Consider the following 15,444-nt stretch of genomic DNA (forward strand, 5'->3'; position numbering starts at 1 on the left):
TTTCAGCATCAATTTCCCAAGATATAAGTATGTTCATCTTGTGCCATATCTATTCAAACTTTTTTCATTGAAATATTATAATATATTTCTAATTTTTATTTGCTACGCAATATATCGATAAAATTTTCTTATTAATACGTAATAATACTTTATTTAAAAAGATAATAATTAAAATATTTTTTATTATATTTATGCGATTTTTTAATTGTTTTCTCATGTAGAACAATCAGTAGTCAAAATAATTTTATGTTGTTACGATCCTGTCCAGGATAGCATATTATACTATCGTTATTAAAAACATCAGTCGCAGTGTGCCCACCCACCAAGATGGCTCCTTTACGGGGCAATACTCGAAGTTTGACGTGAAGTTATTTACACGCCTGGAATTTAACACTGTCCAGAAAAGTGTTAGATATTTTTTGGTGCGGTGTGTATGCAGGAAAAGAAGTCAAGATAGTAGACGAACGGTAAAAAGCGGTGAAGGTTCTGTCGAATTTTAGAAAAGTTTCAACGAGACGGCCGGTCGGCTCGTGAGATCGCTCAACGAAGAAATATATGTATCTGTATGACTTTCATGCGAGTATAGCACATCAATTTTAAGGTACTCGCGAAAGAAGCATTTTCGTATTAAAAAAAAAAAAAAAAAGAAAAAAAAAAAGATAAAAATAATCTTCTTCCGTTCAATGACTTATACACGACGATCTTAAGAGTTTAAAGTTGATTTTGTCAAACTTATGTGTAACTTAGCATATTAAAAACGTATGTACGCGCAATCGTCACTATCAAAATTCAGCGCGGATGTGTACATTGCATATTGATCTATTCATAGCTGTCAATCATATTTCGAACAAATCGCGCGTGTTAATTCTTTTTTTTTTTTTGTATTTCGATGTAACAATTCAATGATCGCACGTAATAAGCTTGACGAATGGCGAGGACCGTTCACAATCTAGACACGCAGCAACGTATAATGATTTATTTTTCTATTGTTGCAGTTATGCTTTTTGATATTAAAAATTCGATTTTTTTTTTGTATGTGTAATTTTTAAAAGACGTATTATGAAACATATTAGAATTTTTCTTTTTTCGAAATTATCTTAATGGCAAAAAATCGACTATTTTACATTGTAACGTGATAGACATAATGTTTTATTGAATGCTAATGCAATCATCATTTTATTTTTAGTTGAAAAGAAAACAGTTGCCTTCAATTACATTTACGTGTAGGTGTTTAAATGATATTCGATTTATTAAAGATTATTTGTGTGTTTGTAAAAATAATGAACTGTTAAAGAGTTGATTCATGTGTGCTTGGGCTTTATAATAAATTTTTATAGAAGAAATGTAATATTAAGAATGATAAATTAATTGGTCTGAAATAGAATAAAAAAATAATTGATCTGAAACACCACTATAGTTTGATCTTTGTTTTTAGATTTATATATTTCATATATAAATTATATTTTACTTTTTTGTGAAATTTTTTTTACTTGTCTACTTTGTTATCTTGGTTAATCATTGCAAGATATATCCATTCTTTTCTTTTTGTAACTTTCAGATATATGTCATCAATCCTATTACGTACCATACTTTTTAAAAGATAATTTTCCTTGAAATTGTACTGAAGTTGGAATATATTGTATTTCATATATATAACTTTTGAAGTCTTGAGATATGTACATTATCAAGAAATGATTATATGGCATTATCACTGGCAAATTTGGAATAAGGACATTGTGTTGATAAAGCACAAATGAAATTTTGGCAAATGTTAGTTAAATATACATGCTTATACAAATTTTTGGATACTACATCTGAAATTGCATTATTGTGATGACATATAAGTTCCAAGTGCGAAAAAACAAATTAAAGTAATAGAATTAATAAAAATGTTACCTAAGGGAAGTTCTTCTGATTTTCATGCATGTTTGTAGATCTAATATTATGATCAAAAATATGCGAACAAATTCCTAATAAATATAAGCAATTATAATACCATTTACTTTTAAACATATATAAATATGTCTTGAATAACATTATTTGAGAAAAACAAATTTATTTTCAAATTTAAAAATTGCACAAGTGTTATAACTGTACATTATTCCAAAAATGGCAAGGAAAAGCGATAATGTCAAGGCTATAAATATTGCGGTTGTTGGACTTTCTGGTACTGAGAAAGATAAAGGACAAGTTGGAGTTGGCAAGTCATGCTTATGTAATCGTTTTATGCGTTCTCTCAGCGATGATTATAATGTGGACCATATTTCAGTATTATCACAGGTATTGTAATATTTTGAATTATAATTTTAAATAAGTTCATTGATTATATTATATGTTTTGCAGTCGGATTTTAGTGGCAGAGTCGTGAATAATGATCACTTTTTGTATTGGGGCGAAGTAACAAAGACTGCTGAAGATGGTGCAGAATATCAATTTCAAGTGATAGAGCATACAGAGTTTATAGATGATGCATCCTTTCAACCTTTTAAGGGTGGTAAGATGGAACCTTACGCAAAGAGATGTGCAGCAACTAAAATTACTAGTGCTGAAAAACTTATGTACATCTGCAAAAATCAATTGGGTATTGAAAAAGAATATGAACAAAAAGTTTTACCAGATGGTAAACTGAATATTGATGGTTTCTTGTGTGTATTCGATGTAAGTGTTGTGCCTAACAGATTAATCGAGAAACAAGTTGAAATAGTAGCTAACATACTAAATAATTTAATGAAAACAAAAAAGCCTATAGTTCTGATCACAACTAAAAATGATGATGCAAATGAACAATATGTCAAAGAAGCAGAAAAGTTAGTGATGCGTAAAGAATATAAGGGATCTATACTAATAGTGGAAACTTCTGCGCATGAAAATATTAATATTGACCTGGCCTTTATGATCGTAGCACAGTTAATTGATAAAACTAAAACGCGCAGTAAAGTGATTCCTTACGCGGAGGCAGCTAGGGCTAGAAAAGAGTTATTAGATACATCCACTGAATCTTTGCAAAGATTAATTCGCATACATGTTACTGATTTTCGTGCACTATGGTCACAAGCATCTAAAAAACTTGCACAACATAAAGAATTTTCAACTTTCATAGAATTATTTGGAGTTGACGCAACACAAAGATTATTTAGAAGACATATTAAAAAACTAAAAGATGAGCAGGTAGCAAAAAAAATACAAGGATACTTGGATGTATTACCAGATGTTCTTCATGAGATATGTCCTGATATATCAAATTTAATGAATGAGTAAGATTTTATTTTTATTTTATGTGCAATTTTGTTTTTAAGTGAAATTAAAAAAACGAATAAAATTTTATTGTTAATTTTGTTCACTAGGGAATGGTCTGCAGTACAACAGTGTATAAAAGAACATCCTGACTTTCATCAATATTTTTATGAGTGTCCCGAGGATATACCTTGGATTGATTATGATTTTGGAGAAAATAATAGCTCTAAAATTCCTTATGACGTTTTAGAAACATCAGAGGCTGAAACTGTTTTTAAAAATCATGTAAATGCTTTACAACAAGAACAACGTCGATTAGAGTAAGTATTGTAATACAGTGGAATAATGCTTTGATATAAAAATATTGAGCCAAATTTTAAGCTAATATATTTATTCTTAATCTTCGTGTCATTGCTTAATTTTGTATATGCTTCTGTTGTTGTGATTATACAATCATTTAGAATTTTAGACAATAATATTCATCCATAATATATTAATGCTTTGCTTTATTCTGGGTGGTGTTTCTTTGTGCAGACTTCCAAAAAGGTAATCTATGCTTTTATTTACTGCTTTTTTATGTATTGTATAATTATAAGCAGATCTTAATTAGCATAATGATGATAGAAATTTTGCTATCTTCAATTTCAATTTAATTACTCTTAATTCAATTGGATCTTATAATGTATAATTATTTTATTAGATGGAAGAAACAGTTTAAGCAGTTATTAGAAGAAACTGGTTATGTTACACCTGGAAAACAATTATCTGAGGTTAGAGTACTATTTATGGGTAGAGAATGTTTTGAAGCTCTTTCTCATCATGATTGTCAGGAAATATATGACCAACATCAAAAAGAAATAATTGAAAAAGCAAAACATAATTTTCAAGTATGTATTGATATTGGTATTGATCATAAATATTAAAAATCTCTTAACTATAAATATTTGTATTTTTTTGTTTTTCGCAGGAGTTATTGTTAGAACATGCTGATTTATTTTATCACTTCAAAAGCATAGCACCTTCTGGAACCATTACACAGGATGATATAAAAGAAATTACGGACGCTTTACTAGATGATTTTAGGTTAATAATCAATTAAAATATATCTTTTAAGATTCCTACTGAAGAATTTATGGTTGAAATCATTCATTATTGTTATGACATGAACATTATTGTGCAGGTACAAAGCTTTAGACAGATTGGATCAAGATAGAAAGTTGATGTTGTTCCAACACTTAGGATTTGTTCACTGTCCTATAAGAGAACATTGTCCAGCATACCCAAATTGCATGGATGCTCTTATAGAAAGGATACTTGGTACAAAAGCCCACAGGTAAAGTGATTCTATCACATAATAATTTTTTCTATAAATTAAAGTTTATTTTAAAATATTGTTATATTATTGTAGACCTTCATCTTGGAATCATAGTAGTCAGTGGCAATTAACATCAGATAACAATCAATTGAATCTAGTTATACTTGGATGTAACGGTCTTGGTGAGGAATTCGCTCGGGAAATAAGAGCGCAAACAGATGATGATGAAGTAGAAATTGATTGCCAATTATACACTTTGGGATATAGGATTATTGATGGTGATGTAGGATTACCACACAATTCTTTTACCACCTCAGATTTCATGCCACACGGTATATAATAAAAAATCTTATAATATTTAATCAATAATATTTAAAATATTTTCTTGATGTTTTATCATTGCAGGATCATTTTGTATATATTCAAATGAGGATTCGTTCGAATACATTCGTTCGTCATTAGAGAAAACATTACTTTCAAATTTAGAACAAGAAGATAGGTTACCGTTTCAAGGATTACCTATTGTTATTATGTTTTTACCAGAATCAAGTATTGATGATATAGAAGCAATACGACTCAGGGAAGAAGGACAAAATCTTGCTGATAGGTATATGTGCTTAGAAAAGTTTTTTTTCTAATTCCATTGAAAAATTAGATTGCTTATTCTTATTTTTGATATTTATTATTTATGATATAGTTTGCAGTGTCCTTTTATTGATGTTTGCATAGATGATTTAGAACAAGATAAAAGATTCCCAACGCCTTTGGTGAAAGATGCTCTACAGCAACTTATACAATCTATAAATCATCGAGCTGGATTTTTGAATATTTACCAAAGTGTTATAGAATGTTTAGAACCAGACATTAGGTAATTTATTAAATAATATAATTTAAATATATAGCTTTATAAGTTAGAAATTCTATGTATATATAAGGAAAGTGGAATAACTACAAGTAAATTATTTATTACAGAATAATAATGTGTATGTTCTGTGGAGATCCTTATTCAGTGGAAAATGTTCTTGGACCTTTACTCAGTCATCAGTGTTGTTTTCTCAGTGGAGATAGATCTATTGTATTGGAAACATTTTTGGGGGAATCCAAACGCAGAGTTGAAGTTATTATTTCGAGTTTTCACGGAGCAAATGCATTTAGAGACGAACTTGTACATGGTTTCATATTGGTTTATTCAACAAAGAGAAAAGCATCTCTTGCAACTCTTAAGTATGTATTATATTATTGATTTAACATTTTTCGCTTTTTATTATACAGTTGTTATTATATCTATTGAAATTGCTTTCAGTGCATTTTCTATGAACATACCCAATTTACCAATACAAATTATGGCTGTGACTGATACTGGAGGTGCCAATGCTTTCTTCAGTAATGATTTGAGTCATTTGCTTATCACAGAAGGAAATGCAACCGCAGATAGATTACAAGCACATTTCATGACATCTGCATCAAGTTGTCAACAGAAAAGTATAATTTTCTTTAGATAATAAATTTATTATTAGCGTTATATACTTTCGATAAAATGTAAATTTATTGATTTTATGATTGCAGCTGCTTTTTATACGCCCTTTTTTAAAGAGGTGTGGGAAAAAAAACCAGAAATTGAGCAAGCATTCAATATGGAGGAACCTGGTAATTTAAATGATAGTGGTGAGGGTACATTAGAATACTCTGCTCTACATCCAATGCCACCACCACGACATGAAAGCTATCATCTTCAAACGCCAGATGATGGGTAAGTAATCTCAAACCTTTTAAAGTATTGTATAAATGATACTTTTTCTATAATTCACAAATCTAATGTGAAGCAGTATGTCTGTAACTTTCAGAAGTGGCTCAGAGTCGTATGAACAATTAACGCCGGATGGTGATCTTGGAGATCCGGGATTGACTGAACAATTTGCTGATAACAGAGCTAGTCCAAGTGATGATAGTGATATATATAGTCAAGTTGATTTTTATCGAGAAGAAAGGGAAAGAGAGATGTTAAAATCTGGAGACATTACTAACAAATTATCCGGTTAGTATTATAGAAGTATAATAGTATATCGATAATAGAGCTAATCTTGAATTTCTTGACATTCATGTGTACATTATTTATTCATATAGGATGGGTTAAAGAAACATTTATGCATCAAGATGGAGTAACAAATAGCTATCCTCATAGAGCTTTTACAACAGGTAGACGTCATATTTCGCAAGCGAAACCACGGCCAAAAGGAAATAGTCAAACGCTAAAGCAACCCGGAAAAATTAATTTAAAAGATTTTTCCAATGTAACAGACGCTATAGCTAGAATGACAATAGGTGAAAAAGATGAGCATGGTCCTAAAGTAGGTCTGGGCCATGCTCCTCTTGCTACACCTGAATTGGTAGATCTCGGATCTGAATATGCACAGGTGAAAGACCTTGTTCCTAGTTTATATTCTGCTTACGACGGTGACTATATGTATGCGTTAGTGCAAGATTCTGTTGGAAACAACAAATCTAAATTACGACATAGACGTGAAAAAGGACAACCATGTAAGCATTAGTTTAATACATTTAATACATGAATATGACAACGCATTAAATAGCTGTAATATATTTCATGTACTTATGTTTTTTATTTATGTATAGCTTACAGTGATTCTGATTCAGAATGGAGTTCTTTAGAAAGACAAAAAGTAGTGGATACTTTAGGAAAAGTAAATAAGAAACCATTAACGCATAAAAGGATACGTAAGAAACGTATTCCTATACCAGTTGCAACTCCAAAAGTGCCATCATTGGCAAGTATGGGAAGTGGAGATGGTATTGTAGGAATGAATTATAATCTCAAAGATGATAAAAATTGGAGAATCGATCCTGCAGAAAGAGGTACGTTTACTTTTCTACATTATATTATATAAATAATCTATACATAGCAATAATATAATAATTTCATTTTATGGATCAGTATCTAGTGAAACTCCAGATAGTTCTGAATCAAGTGATCCAGAACAAATGTCAAGGGCCAGATCAAAGCAATACAAGCATGCAGCAGCAAGTTTACGCAAAAGATTTGGTAATTCATTACAACAACAGCATTTAGCAGCAACATTGCAACATCCTTTTAATACTAAACATATGGCTCAAGATATGTTTAGTGCTTCTTGTAAGTAATTTTTATGATTCATTCATTTTGTTTATTTTTAAAGAAATTATAAACAAATTTTTAATTTAATAATTTTTATAACGTTACACAGATGATGAATCGAGCCTAGATGTTTCATCTCCGCGTGAAATAAATTCTCCTAGTGTAAGTAAAGAGCAGCAATATAAACATCTGTTACCTTTAAATATAAAAATATATTTATATGTACTATATTTTTGTAGTTTGGAATACTCAATAAAGGTAAAGAAGGTGACAAATCAACACGGAAAAAAGATAAACAGAAAGCAAAGGAAGACGAAAAATTAGAAAAACGTAGGCAGAAAGAAGAGAAACTTAAGAAACACGCAGAGAAAGAAAAAGAAAGGGAAAAGAAAAAGCAGGAGAAAATAAAGCAAACAAAAGGACCTAGTGGAACACCAATTTCAGGTCAAATACAACAACCAGTGATAGAAGACTTTGCACAAAGCGAAACTAATCGGATACCATTGTTTTTGGAGAAATGTGTACGGTTCATTGAAGACGAAGGATTAGATTCAGAAGGGATATATAGAGTTCCTGGAAATCGAGCGCACGTTGAACTTCTTTTTCAGAAGTTCGAAGAAGGTACTTATGCAATAGATTTAATAGAAATGCTTTAATTAAAAATACATTTCATCTACAAAATATAATTCTTATTAATTATAGATGGTAATGTGGATATACATTCTTTGGACATTCCTGTAAATGCAGTCGCAACAGCTTTAAAAGATTTCTTTTCTAAGAGGTTACCACCACTCATTGACAAAGAGCGCATGAATGAACTCGAAGATATATCGGGTGAGTAATTAATTGTAGCAATATTATAAAAAACAAAACGATTGGTTGATTCATAAGAAAAATATACTTAAATGTTATTTGATATGAGAATGTAGAGCTATGTGTGTGCTTATATTAGGTGCACGTGGCATCAGTAAACCAATGTCAGCGACTTGCATGAATATGGAAGGTTAGTATCGCCTTTTCTTTGGAATATTAATATACGTGACTGTTATCATAATTATTATGCTTCTCTAAAATACGGTTAATGCAGAACAAACATTGCTTGTTCTTTCTTTTCTTTATCTTAATGTTAATATTATTATTATTATTATTATTATTATTATTATTATTATTATTATTATTATTATTATTATTATTATTATTATTATTATTATTATTATTATGATTATTATTATTACTATTATTATTATTGTCATTATTATTATTATTTTTATTATTATTATTATTATTATTATTATTATTATTATTATTATTATTATTATTATTATTATCATCATCATTATTATTATTACCATCATCATCATTATCATTATCACTACTATTCTACTATTACTATTACTATTACTATTACTACTAACACTACTATTATCACTACTATTACCATTATCATTATTATTATTGTTATTGTTATTGTTACGGTTTATTGTTAAATAAAATTTTTAGGAATACTATAATACAAATATATTTATGGTTCCAGATCGTAGTTGCAGACTGCTAGCTTTACGTTTGATGCTTAATAAATTAAATCCAGTAAACTTTGATGTACTGAAATTCATATTTCAACATTTTGTCAAGTAAGATCTTTTTCAAGTTATTTTGTATATTTAACGTATATCTTTTTTTATGTCTATTTACCTGTGATTAATAATTTATGCGATTACAGAGTGGCAGAAAATTGCAAGTTAAATAGTATGGACAGCAAAAATTTGGCCATTTGCTGGTGGCCCACATTATTACCAATAGAATTTAATGACCTTGGCAGATTTGAAGCCATGAGGCCATATTTAGAAGATGTTGTGCAAACAATGATTGATCAATATCCTTTTCTTTTTTGTGGAGAAGAGGCTATCGTAATGGTGTAGTGCAAAATGTTATTGCAGGAATTTTTGGTTGTGTAAACAAAACCGAATCTATTTAAAAAGTAATATTATAGTTCTCCTCAGAACTTGTTGCTTCTAAAAGAGCCTGATGCATGCTAACATGTTATCAGTGACAATTACGCAGAATGATTGGTCTCATTATAGTTTATAATATTTGTTTTGACGTAGTACATACATAATACGATTAATTTAAGTATGCGACATAAAAGACCGAATTTATTTAAATCTTCATTTATATTGTTTAAAATACATGACCGAGCGGAATGATCGAATGATGATCCTAAGACGGCTGTTTATACATCGGTTAATAATGCAAGTAATTATGTCAATCCAAGTGTCATAACAGTATGCATGTATCATGTTGGATGTATCCAAAACGATGTATTTATTACTACGTATTAGATATAAGACTTGATATTTGATAATATCAAATAATTGTAATGTCAAAATTGATGTTGCTTTTTCATGTAGTTTAAGTATCATATTGAATTATTTTACTAATTTCATAGAAAAAAAAAAAAAAAAAGAAACTGATATTCGTCGAAAGGGAAGTGGGGGACGCGTCTTTATTAAGCAAAATAATTATATAATCTTTATGCGCATTATTTATTTTGATATGACTTGTTTTGCCAGTAATAGTATCAAATGCAACGTTTTCATGTAATGTCATTTCGATTGCATTCTAAAAATAATTTTACTTCGCTCTATAAAAATTATTTTTCAAATGGTATTTCCAATCGCATAAATTTTATTTCAAGTAGCGTTCAATAAGCTGTATGGTGATATAATCCATATATCTATTCCGTCTAATTGAAAACGAAATATTACATGAGATTACGGAATTTATAAATAAGCAGTAATAATGTCATACGGAGAGCATTAAATTGTTAACAATATACTTATACGAGGCAGACTTTGAAAATTACAAAAAAAAAAAAAAAAAAAAAAAAAAAAGAAAAAAAAAAGAAAAAAAAAGCAGATATACAGCGGTGTTCTTCAATAGATTTAAAGTTATCTAGGTAACTATTCGATTTTTTTGAACAGAGGTGTATATAGAAATATACTAATGTAAGATATTAAATTACGAACAACCAAGGCGAACTATAGAAAAATACTTTTAAAAAGGAAGATAGATCGAATAATAGACTTAATTTTGTTTATTAAGAAATATGTTTTGTGCCAGCGTAGCTAATGAAACGTATCAATCTCTTAAATATGTACTTACGTATTTGACAAAGTGCTGGTCATATTATTAATGGAACACAGAGAATAATTATTAATTGATCCGCTAATTCTGACAATTTTATAATATTGTTGGAATCATTTTTCTTTTTGTTTTTATGCCTTTTTTTTGTTGCTACAAATGTGCCATAAATAAATCCGTATGTTAGGATTTTAATAATCATACCTTTTTGGCGAGCCATATTTCGAAGTTGCACGTCGTTTAAGTGTATATGAAAGCGAATGAAAAGAATGAAATACCGTTAAAATTAGAATTTAAGCTCATTGAATGCCAACATTAGCACAATTTTTCTAATTCGAAATATATAAAAAAAATTTGCATAAAAAGCGTCGGAGATGGTTATTGTTAATTTTGAATTCGTAGACGTGAATTTGTAGCACGGCCGCGATATTAAAAGACACGTTAAATCTTTTTTGCAAGACGAAATCGCGAACACGGCCGCTTGCTTCAAATATACGCCTGTCGAACGCATCGTCGCATTTATAAAAGAACATTGTTAATGATAATTCTATAAATGTGTGTGCGTGTATGTCTCGCAAGCACACCTAATAAACAGCGAATCGTACTTACATTCCCATTTAGTAGTAATCAAATTTTATACATTCGTATGTACGTAATTATATAACGTTGTGATAGGAAGCAAGGTGTAGTTGGTACGCACGAGATCAAAAAAGCATGATTAAATATCCATAAATGGTCACTGCATATCGCAAGTAATAAGATAATATTGAAAAGTAATCATTCATCTTAGCGATCATTAATATTTTAAAAAGATTTGGCGAATACTCATTTATACTCATCAAAATCAGTTCTCGGTGCGTGTTCCGCCATCATCTTGTCTTCTGACTGAAGCAAACTCACTTTTTTACGATAATATCCGTTTAGGATTCTGCTTTAATAAATCTCTTGCAACTGGACGTTCAATCACGACGCGTACAGACTGTGGGATATAAGCGTAGTCCCATTAAAATTAAATGTTAAACTGTCGTTGCCTGTGATAACATGGAAACGAACGAATAGAGATCGTCTTTTTTAATTTATAGAGTGGACTGATGATGTGCGAATGTATTATAATTGTACAGTTGCGCCGAACGTCGAAACTTAAATAAAAGAAGCGTTTGCGTCCACTTTTCCTCATGGATTTCGATCTTTCGACGATCTGTTTCTTCTTTTATTTCTTCTTTCTTCTAATCACGAACGCAAAATAATAATAATAATAATAATAATAATAATAATAATAATAATAATAATAATAATAATAATAATAACAATAATAATAATTATTATTATTATTATTATTATATTCCTGTACGAATCGTTTTTTTTTTAGTGCACGCAAAGCGGTTTTCTTACGGTAAGGAGATGCGATTTTTTTTTCATCTCCGATATATCGACGACTGCGCTTTGCGATGCGTATGTCGGCCTAAAGCATATACTTTAATCGCTTTTTGCAAAACGATCTGATTTATTATTCAAGTTAGATTGCAATTAGACGTATGGAGTATTTATAATGTGAACAAAACGAGTCTACGATCACAACGAGCATCATGCAAATCGTAGTTGCATTCGATCGCCAATTTAGATATGTCGCACTGTTTCAAGTCTTGAACTTTCGATGAGTATGTTTTTCTTCTTTCCAGAAAATTTGTGTATTTATAAATGTCGTCGTTATAATAAATTATAACGATTTTTGTAAATAATCCATATACATATTATATAAATATAATATTATACATAACGTGTAAATGGACGCAACCCTGTCCTCGTTGTATCAATAGCTATATTATTATTGTATATGAACGATGGGAATCTCTGCTGATTAAAAGTTTCCTACACTATATGTTCCGCTTTGTCTATCTGTATGGTATCACTGATACATAGTTTCAGCAATTCTTTGCCAAATAGTTCCATCCAAGATAGAGAAAAAAAAACGCGGAACGATAATTTACTTAATAAATTATTTTTTCCCATGCAACTCCGTGTTGCGTCGTATCGTCAATTTAATGTTCGCGAGTTCGAACGGGCGTCGAAAGGATGATCATTTTGCATTTTGGGTTTTATTATCAGGAGATATATATCATGTATAAAAGGAAGACAGAAAAAGAAAAGAAAAAAAGAAAAAGAAAAAGAAAAAAGCGAACACGTAAAGTGAGACGGAAAACACGTTGTTACAATTCTCGGATTCATTCATGAAGACATCAAATCGAAATCGGTAAGCGATCGCATTTAGATCGTATGTGGTTGATACATAAAAAAAATTAAACGTATTATATATAGCATTAGTAGGTATAGGATTTCTAATTTGCGCGAAGTTATGAAATTTTATACTGACGACGCTGCTGAAACTTCGATATGTCTTAAATATAATATTTAACGAATAATTGAGACGCAATCACTTTTTAAAATCGTACTATATAAGTTAACAAGAAACAATACGAACAAAGAATGGAAAACTGTGTGATTAGTGTGCTTGCGAATGAGTTATATGAAGTATAATGTGGATGTAGATGTACGAAAAAAAAAAAAGAAAAAAAAAGAAAATGGGTTGCGTGGTCTTGGGTGTTAATTGTCGAGTTTATATTAACGCAAAAAGTTAATATAAATATTTTATCGTACTTTCTTTTATTTCCACTGATTACGAATCTTTATTTTATGAAACGATAAAACGTCGAATTTTTCGAATAACATTTACATAGAGATATTTGTTAAAATTTACACCCCACACCGCTTTACCTCTTGACGAACACATTTATCGATCTTTATGAAACATATAAAAAATATACACCGATGCTGGCAAATATTTCTATACTTTATAATGAAACAACGATCGCAATCGTTTCGCGTACAGGCTGCGAAAATATCGATCGAAGGCTCGAAAGAAAAAAATTTTACCAACATGTGGAATGCTATTTCAAGAAGTTATACGTGTATGCATATTTATATACATCCAACATGCTAAATACTATAGACAGTCAACTTTTTTCTTTCCTTTTTATTATTTTCATTTATTTTTTATTTATTTAATTAATGCAACTAATATAATCCAACGATACTGGATCATACATCCTCTAAACGAGAAAAAAGGCGAATTAATTAAAATCTTTATTATGATATAAGGAACGATATTTCTCGATTTTGTGCCACGATGGTATGCGAAGATATACATATATCAAATATATATAATAAAGGACGCGTTGCAACGAAGATCGATCGACAAAAGATGCAGCGACCGGTTCAGTGAGCAGGAATAAGCAGTCGTATCCGTTTGAATGGTCAATTTATTCGAAGATGCACAAATTATGAAAAGCTATATAGTCTTGTAAGATGGCGAGCGAACGATGTATTTGGATGTGGCATGTAATTTAGTAATCCACGAGTACTCGTAATCGATAATTGTAATGACGCTTTTTAATGTGTATATAATTGTTGCTTACGCTATTAACGGTTGTCATTCATAATCGACGGCTGACACGAATTATTGGCGTTAATGACGCTATTTACGAAATGAAATAGAGAGGGAAGAAAGAAGTCGAGGAAGGAAAGAAAAAGGAAGAAAAGATCTATGAGAAGAGAGTCTGATTAAGAAGAAAGGAGGAGGAAAAAAAATCAGGAAGAAAACAACTTCTTCGACGCGCTTTGATCTACTGGTCGTTACATATTGACTTTATGAATCCAAAAAAATTGGGAAAATTGAAAAAAGAGAGTGAGGGCGGGACAGTGCGCTGCCGTTTTCGACGCTCGTACATATAACCGATGTACAAAATAATTATGATATAAAGTGTCGAGCTTTACGATAGATGTTTTCTAGTGATGTTTTCTAGAATAGTATAGGGACGAGGTGTAATATGTATTGTTACATTATTCGCGATTGTCGACGGACCATCATTTTCTTTTGATACTACGAATTGTAAGATGATTAATCAGATTTAAGAAGGACGGAAGGAGCTTTGGGGGAAGAGGGTATCTCGTATAGATCATTATTAATAAAGTTTACCGTCCCTTTTTATTTCGATAATCGGCCTACATTTCCTCCGCCGTACTGCCGTCATCACGATATCGTCTTGCTCTTGCTCTTGCTCTCATAGATTGGAATAGGCAAAAACGTTTTGACATAAATTTCAAGTTAAATAATGAGAAATCTTTCGTAGAGTTCGACGAGTATTTAATATGTATGATCGACGCGTCGTGTCATATCCGTACACGAGGGGAGAATGAAAGAATCGAATGCATTTCGACGTTTGCGAAGATATAAGAAAAAAATGAGAAATAAGCTGAAAATACCACAAAAAGTATCGGTGTCCAAAAAGTATTTAAAAAAATAAAAATCGTCTTTATGTACAATTTGAACAGTAAATCTAGTCATTTCTTTGTCATTATTTTTCGTTGCACAAGGAGTTTACACAACGACTTTAATTCCTAATCCGACTTTTCGTTCACTTTTATTCGCGTGTAATTGAATACTCATGAAAGATAAAAAGCAGGAAAGTTGAAGTTTACATCGCTGTGACTTTTTTAAGCGGCCTCCATCCGGCCGTTCATATATCTACATACATATAATCCTACTTGTACTAGCGAACAAGAT

General features: G+C 30.3%; 1 protein-coding gene across 3 annotated transcripts; it reads left to right on the forward strand.

Annotated features, from left to right (window-relative positions):
- Positions 1-287: 287 nt before the first annotated feature.
- On the forward strand, positions 288-15,203 carry RhoGAPp190 (Rho GTPase-activating protein 190). Of its 3 annotated transcripts, none has more exons than XM_085659492.1 (24): positions 288-601; positions 1,187-1,223; positions 1,559-2,280; positions 2,344-3,254; positions 3,345-3,554; positions 3,935-4,121; positions 4,202-4,317; positions 4,415-4,567; positions 4,643-4,881; positions 4,955-5,156; positions 5,247-5,417; positions 5,522-5,773; positions 5,853-6,031; positions 6,116-6,299; positions 6,376-6,584; positions 6,674-7,087; positions 7,184-7,423; positions 7,503-7,700; positions 7,792-7,844; positions 7,922-8,303; positions 8,385-8,516; positions 8,635-8,685; positions 9,217-9,313; positions 9,403-15,203. In XM_085659492.1, the coding sequence occupies exons 3-24, from the start codon at positions 2,110-2,112 to the stop codon at positions 9,599-9,601; spliced, it is 4,950 nt and encodes a 1,649-aa protein (XP_085515618.1). In that variant the 5' UTR covers positions 288-601; positions 1,187-1,223; positions 1,559-2,109; the 3' UTR covers positions 9,602-15,203. The 3 variants fall into 3 exon arrangements, with proteins under 3 accessions (XP_085515618.1, XP_085515617.1, XP_035725839.2); XM_085659491.1 differs by lacking the exon at positions 1,187-1,223 and having other exon boundaries at positions 1,559-1,770; positions 1,935-2,280; XM_035869946.2 differs by lacking the exon at positions 1,187-1,223 and having other exon boundaries at positions 6,394-6,584.
- The last annotated feature ends 241 nt before the right edge of the window (positions 15,204-15,444 follow it).

The sequence above is a fragment of the Vespa mandarinia genome, chromosome 9, assembly GCF_050613455.1.
Source record: "Vespa mandarinia isolate Hongniang chromosome 9, ASM5061345v1, whole genome shotgun sequence".
NCBI lineage: Eukaryota > Metazoa > Arthropoda > Insecta > Hymenoptera > Vespidae > Vespa > Vespa mandarinia.

Excerpts from the sequence above, each read along its gene's own strand:
- RhoGAPp190 (XM_085659492.1), top strand. The coding sequence starts at position 2,110 with ATGGCAAGGAAAAGCGATAATGTCAAGGCTATAAATATTGCGGTTGTT. Across the intron at positions 2,281-2,343 it reads ATATTTCAGTATTATCACAG|TCGGATTTTAGTGGCAGAGT; the intron begins GTATTGTAATAT and ends TATGTTTTGCAG. Across the intron at positions 4,882-4,954 it reads CTCAGATTTCATGCCACACG|GATCATTTTGTATATATTCA; the intron begins GTATATAATAAA and ends TTATCATTGCAG.